General features: G+C 42.5%; 1 protein-coding gene across 1 annotated transcript in view; it reads left to right on the forward strand.

The window, feature by feature from the left end:
• The window catches only part of FBXO45 (F-box protein 45), a 26495-nt gene extending 20725 nt beyond the window's left edge, over positions 1 to 5770 (forward strand). Inside the window, exons 2-3 of the mRNA XM_007949413.1 lie at positions 3370 to 3726; positions 5585 to 5770. Coding sequence (XP_007947604.1) covers positions 3370 to 3726; positions 5585 to 5770 — 543 coding nt within the window. The remainder of the gene's footprint in view (positions 1 to 3369; positions 3727 to 5584) is intronic.
• Positions 5771 to 6911: the final 1141 nt, after the last annotated feature.

Raw genomic sequence — 6911 nt, forward strand, 5'->3', positions numbered from 1 at the left:
TAGTTGAATTTAGATGTTATCTAGGGGACTATATGATTTGTAAAAGAGAATGGTTTTATCTCAGCATATGAGTAATAACCTAGTAAGGAGGCTGAGGATCTCAGATAGGTTGAAGTTGCTAAATTTTTCATGAACTAAAGAGCTGCCTTATTTCATTCACCATAACATCCTCCAAGTTCATCCACGTTGTGTGGTGTTTTGCAGATTCTAGGTTATTCTTCAGGGTTGCATAATATTCTATTGTGTGTATATACCATAGTTTGGTTATCCATTCCTCAGTTGATGGACACCTAGGTTGTTTCCATCTTTTGGCTGTTGCAAATAGTGCTGTGATTAACATGGGTGTGCATATGTCTGTTTTGTCATGGCTCTCACTTCTTTAGGATATATACCTAGTAATGGAATGGCTGGGTCAAATGGTGTTCTAATTGCAACTTTTGAAGGAATTGCCATACTGCTTTTCACAGTGGTTGTACCATTTTACAGTCCCACCAGCAGTGTATGAGAGACCCAATCTCTTCGCATCCTCACCAGCATTTGTTACTTTCCATCTTGTTGAACTTTGCTATTAGTGCTGGGGCAAGATGGTATCTCATTGTTATTTTGATTTGCATCACCCTAATGGGTAATGATTGTGAGCATTTCTTCATACGTTTTTTGGCCGTCGAACTTCCCAATATCTTTCATCCAACTTTAACAACAAGTACTTCATGGCCAACTTAATTCTATCTTTTACCCTTTACTATCCCATCGCGCCCCTGTGTTACTTCAAAACAATTCACAGACATTGTTATATCATCCATAAGCATTTTAGTATTATCTCTAAAATATATAGATTCTTGTTTATATCCTTGATGTTAATATTTTTTGTCAAATGATGAAGGAACAAGCTGGCAGTTATTTTAATGTTACATATTTTATTATGTTAAATCTTAAGCTGAAACTATAGCCATCTTTTAGAAGTAACTTACCATATTATTTAAAAATATAAATTTAACTTATTTAAAAACATGTTGTTCTGGTTACCTAGTGCCGCTCTGACAAGAATATACCACAAATGGGATAGCTTGAACAAACAGGAGTTTATTCTCTTACGGTCTGGAAAGCTAGAAGTCTGAGTTCAGAGTGCCAGGCTCTAGGGGCTGTGTGAAAGCCCCTCAACCTTGGGCTTCAGCTCTGCCTCTTGGTTCTCGCCCACTGAAGCTAGGGGCATGTCTTCATTCAGGCAGCTACTGGCTGCTGAGGCTAACAAGCCCAAAGTCGACAAATAAAATGGCACAGCCCCGATGTTACCAAACCACGCAGCAGGCCCTTAATTCAAGTCTCAAGGTTGGCAGAGCATGGCAGGCTGTTGAACAATGACACGGCTACATGCAGCAGAGTCCAAGCATGCCATAAGCTAGAGACCATTCCCAAAGCTGCTGCTTATATATGGGAAGCAGACCACATCCGTAAAGCAGCTTCTCAGCTGCTTGTGGTAGGTCCCACCATGGAATTGATTGCCAGTCTCATCATGGGGAATAACTACCACCAGTTGCCCAGCCACTCAACTTGGCACCTGTACAGATCTTCAATGGGTGGTATCTGTACAGATCTCCTGCACTGGTGACTCCAGTCCCCTAGTTCCTGAGTGGCAACCTTACTCCCTTGGCCTGGCACGCCCCTTTTCTCTCCCTCTTGGGTATGACAGCCCTGCCCCTTCACTCTTGGGCAGTGGTTAAGACTCCATTCCACTGACCCACATGAAGGAGCAGCCCCACACTCCAGAACCAAGTTGGTGAAGGTCTGGCTCTTTGAAAACTACGGGGCTGTGGTAGTTCCACCCCTAAAGGCCAGGGTCCTACCCTTGAGGCTAAGGCAGCTCTGCTTCCTGTTTCCTTGGTCTCTCCGCTTCTGCCCATTAATGCTGAAGACAACCTACTCCATGAGAAATCTTCCTGCCCAAAGAGCACTCGGCTTTCTTGCTCTGGCCAACTTGCTACTCCATTTCATGCCAGTCTTTTCTACCAGCTAATGCCCGAAGGCAATCCACTCCACCAGGAAGCTGCCTACCTAAAGGCATCCAGCTTTCTCCTCCGTGGGCTGGTAAGGCTGTCGCTGTCTTATGCCAGTTTCTGGGCTCTACTACTGCCATCTCTCATGCTGGTCTCTGTGTTCTGCTCCTGCCATCTTTCATGCCTGTCTCTGGGCTCTGCTCCTGCTGTCTCTCATGCTGCATGCTGGGGTGTCTCTGCCAGGGTCTTGGGTCAAGGACACACTTCACTTCTGTTTCCACATTTTTGGTATCTGTCAGAGCAGCACCCCACTCTCTTGGTACCATATTCTGTTCTGGTGCCACTCTGACAAGAATATACCACAGATGGGATGGCTTGAACAAACAGGAGTTTATTCTCTTACAGTTTGGGAAGCTAGAAGTCCGAGTTCAAATTGCCGGGCTCTAGGGATGGGTGGAAGCCCTTCAGTCTTGGGCTTCAACTCTGCTTCTTGCTCCCAGCCCACTGAAGCTAGAGGCATCTCTTCACTCAGGCAGCTACTGGAGCTGAGGCTAACAAGCCCAAGGTTGACAAATAAAATGGCACAGTCCCGATGTTACCAAACCACACAGCAGGCCATTAATTCAAGTCCCAGGGTCGGCAGAGCATGGCAGGCTGCTGAACAATGACACGGCTACATGCAGGGTTCAAGCGTGCAATAAGCTAGGGACCATTCCCAAAACTCTTTGTTATATATGGGAAGCACCACATCTGTAAAGCAGCTACTCGGCTGCTTGTGGTAGGTTCTACCATGGAGTTGATTGACAGACTCATCATGGGGAATAACTACCACCAGCTGCCCTGCCAGGCCCAGCCAAGTTGACATACAAACTTAACCACCACACATGTAGCCTAATGTTTAGGTACTGTCTTAGTTATCTAGTGCTGCCATAATAGAAATACCACAAGTGGGTGAATTGAGCAAACAGAAATTTATTGTCTCACAGTTTAGGAGGCTAGAAGTCCAAATTCAGAGCATTGGCTTTAGGGGAGGGCTTTCTCTGTGTCAGCTCTGGAGAACAGTCCTTGTTTCTTCTGTTACTGGGCAATCTTCATGTGGCTTAGCATCTCCCTTCCCCCATCTCTGCTTCCTCACTTGCTTGTTTAATCTCTTTTATATCTCAAAAGAGATTGACTTAAGACACACCCTGTACTAACCCTATCTTATTAACATAGCAAAGAAAACCCATTCCCAAATGGGCTTGTAACCACTGGTATAGGTGTTAGATTTGGAATCCATATTTTTTGGGTACACAATTCAACCTATAACAAGTACATTTTAGAATTTAAGAACAATCCAATTTCTTTTTCTTTAGTTTGTTTCTCATCATTTCAGGTACGTGCTTTCCAACATGCCTTCAGCACTAATGACTGCTCCAGGAATGTCTACATTAAGAAGAATGGCTTTACTTTACATCGAAACCCCATTGCACAGAGCACTGATGGTGCAAGGACCAAGATTGGTTTCAGTGAGGGCCGCCATGCGTGGGAAGTATGGTGGGAAGGCCCTCTGGGCACTGTGGCAGTGATTGGAATCGCCACAAAGCGGGCCCCCATGCAGTGCCAGGGTTATGTGGCATTGTTGGGCAGCGATGACCAAAGCTGGGGCTGGAATCTGGTGGACAATAATCTACTACATAATGGGGAAGTCAATGGCAGTTTTCCTCAGTGCAACAATGCACCAAAGTATCAGGTGAGAGACTGGGTATTTCCTTGGATGTGGACCTTGAATGTGGTCAAATAACGGCTGAAGTTGTTTTAACTTTACAGATTTTTATGTGGCAGCTTTGTATGTCTTTTTTTATATAACTTTGCTTCTTTGATAATAAGTTTTTAGTATCTCAATATTTGTTTCTTAATACATATTCTTCCATGAGCAATTCATGTTTCCTCTAGATCAGGGGTTGACAAACTTTTTCTGTAAAGGGCCAGATAGCAAATATTTTAGGCGTTTTTGGGTGATAGAGTCTCTGTCATAGCTACTCAACTCTGCTGTTATAGCACAAAAGCTTCCATAGACAATATGTAAGTAAAGGAGCATGGCTGTGTTCCAATTAAACTTTATTTATGGATACAAACCAGATTGGGCCCATGTGCTGTAGTTTGCTGTCTCATGCTCTAGATTATTTTTCCTATATCTTGGCACATCCAAATCTTCTTTTTTCCAGAGACCTCACCCCACAAATGCACATGTATGTGTGTATACACACAGACTAATCCTCTGCTACTTATTAATCCATTTTTGGATTCAAATCCCCTGAAGGCTACAATGATTTCCATAGTGATAGCAGGTTCAGGTAAACTTTTTTTGTTATTGTTCTTTTTGTCATCTTAGCCTTAAGCCATTTGATTCTGTAGTCATAATTATTATTCCTGTCTATAAAAAGTCATATTGTCATATTACCATAGATTCAACAGAGTCTGAAATACAATGTTGTTGTTGTTGTTGTTATTTGCCGTTGAGTCACCCCCGACTCATAGCGACCCCTCCTTGGGTTTCCGAGGCAGTATCACTACGGAAGTAGGATTGCCCAACCTTCCTTCCAAGGAGTGGCTGGTGGGTTTGAACCGCCAGCCTTCTGGTTAGCAGTCAAGTGCCTTAGGCATTATGCTACCAGAGCTCCTGAAATACAATAGTACATTGTATATTGTATATATATACAATATATTATATTTTCTTAAGAAAAGCTTTTAAACAAAGTATAAATCTTGGGACTTTTAAGGGGAAACATTTACATTTTCAGCATTAAATGTAGATCCATTTGAGTCTTAAAGCCAACAAAAAACTATTAAAAAAGCATTCTTGAAGAGATTGGTGTATGTTCTAGGTGTTTCTCCCTGGCTGGAAACCTTCCCTTTTGATTTTTTCTGGACAACTTTTAGGATATATATTCTTTTTTCAGAACATATATTATTAATTGCATACAGTAAAACCAAAACAGCAAACTCACTGCTGTCAAGTCAATTGCAATTCGTAGCAGCCCCTCCTTGGGTTTCTGAGGCGGTATCTCTAAGGAAATGGATCGCCCAGTCTTCCTTCTGAGCACTGGCTGGCTGGTGGGTTTGAACCACCAGCCTTCTGGTTAGTAGTCAAATGCCTAAGCACTCCGCCACCAGAGCTTAGTCCTCCCCCACCCCATCTGCAGTTTTGCTTTTTGTAATTTCAGTTACCAGTGGTCAAGTGATCTGAAAATAATTAAATTGCACGTTCTTGTGAGTAGCATGATAAAATCTCGCACAGTCCCCCTTTGCCTAGAGCCGGCTTCCTCCTCCACTGGGCGTGAGCCTGGAAAACATAGCTGCCCACCCAGCATCCAGTTGGTTAATGCTGCCTGCCTGGACACGCTGAGTACCTGTCATGTATATGTGAAGGAAAAAAACAGTATATATAGGTTTGGTACTATCCGGTTCAGGAATCTGCTGGGGGTCTTGGAACGAATCACCCCTACAGATAAGGGCGGACTACTGTATTTATCTTTTCACTTATGTTGTATTTCTTGCAGCTATGCCTTTGGTGGATTTTTTTCTAACATTTTGATGTCTGTTTACAGATAGGAGAAAGAATTCGAGTCATCTTGGACATGGAAGATAAGACTTTAGCTTTTGAACGTGGATATGAGTTCCTGGGGGTTGCCTTTAGAGGACTTCCAAAGGCCTGCTTATATCCAGCAGTGTCTGCTGTGTATGGCAACACAGAAGTGACTTTGGTTTACCTTGGAAAACCTTTGGATGGATGACAATGGCTTTGTTGGGATGAAAGACTGAGCAGAGGAGAGATCTACTTGTGGAAAGTAGAATCATGAAGTGACAGTGTCATACATGCATGTCCAAGAAACATCCTGAAAAACACATGAAATTGTAAACTGGAGAAGCAACTCTACAGCAGTGATCACCTTAGTGTTTCTTCTTTCTACTAGGCCAGAAAAATCCTCAGGGTTGCAGTTGGTTGAGTGGGCAGTTGACATATGCATGTTGCAACGGATTTTGTCTCTAAATTAGCAATGTGTTATTTCCAACTTTTAAGGTGAGATTTTAGAGATGCTGTAAAAGGGATAAGATAAGGAAATACCAAGATTTTTAAGTAGTGTGTTTGTGAAGAAAGACTGATCCCATTTTACAACTGCCTGTTCTTTCTCCAATCCCTTTTTTCCAGCCAGCTTGATAATTAGAAGAGTATGAAGCTGGTTAGGTTTTATTTAATATTTTTAATATATTGAGAAGCATGGTCTGCTTGGACTGCACTTCTCTAACAGTGAGATATAAAGTTGTGCAGCTATTTTAAAAGTTGTATATACAATATGTGTGTAAAAAAAACTATATATAAAAAAAGGACAAAGGGGTTGCTTTGTTCTAATTCATTTTCTTAAAAACCACTACATGGTCCAAAATAAGAGTAATATTTGGGGACAGAAACAGAGGAGAGGATTTTTAAAAGATGTGCTGTATTGCCTCATTTTGTATTGTATTTACAATTTCCATAGCTGTTATAATCTGGTGGTGTTTTTTGGCTGTTTTTTTTTTTTTTTCAATTCTTACTGTGATTTGGGTGAAAGTTGACAGAGCAAATTTGTTTTCCATACAGCAGTTCATGCACATTTTGTTTCAGGATACTGACTGCAATCCCAATGATATCGGTAGTGTGCCAGCTCTCTTCCCACTTCCTCCCCGTAGTTACCTCTTCCCTGTGTCGCTCCCTCCCATGCACTCCTACCCCTCAAACTATGTCCCTGTGCGTACACAGCCCTTGTGTTTTCCCGTGATTGGTCATTCTCAGGAGTGTATCTTACCTGATGTAAATGCTCACCCCATTTGCCCGTCTGTTACTTGGCTGGAAGCCATGGGAGTGAGTTCGGTTCCAGACCTGCAGGGTAACTAGGG

This window comes from Orycteropus afer, unplaced genomic scaffold, assembly GCF_000298275.1.
Source record: "Orycteropus afer afer isolate SDZICR_OR568_19922 unplaced genomic scaffold, OryAfe1.0 scaffold00245, whole genome shotgun sequence".
NCBI classification, from domain to species: domain Eukaryota; kingdom Metazoa; phylum Chordata; class Mammalia; order Tubulidentata; family Orycteropodidae; genus Orycteropus; species Orycteropus afer.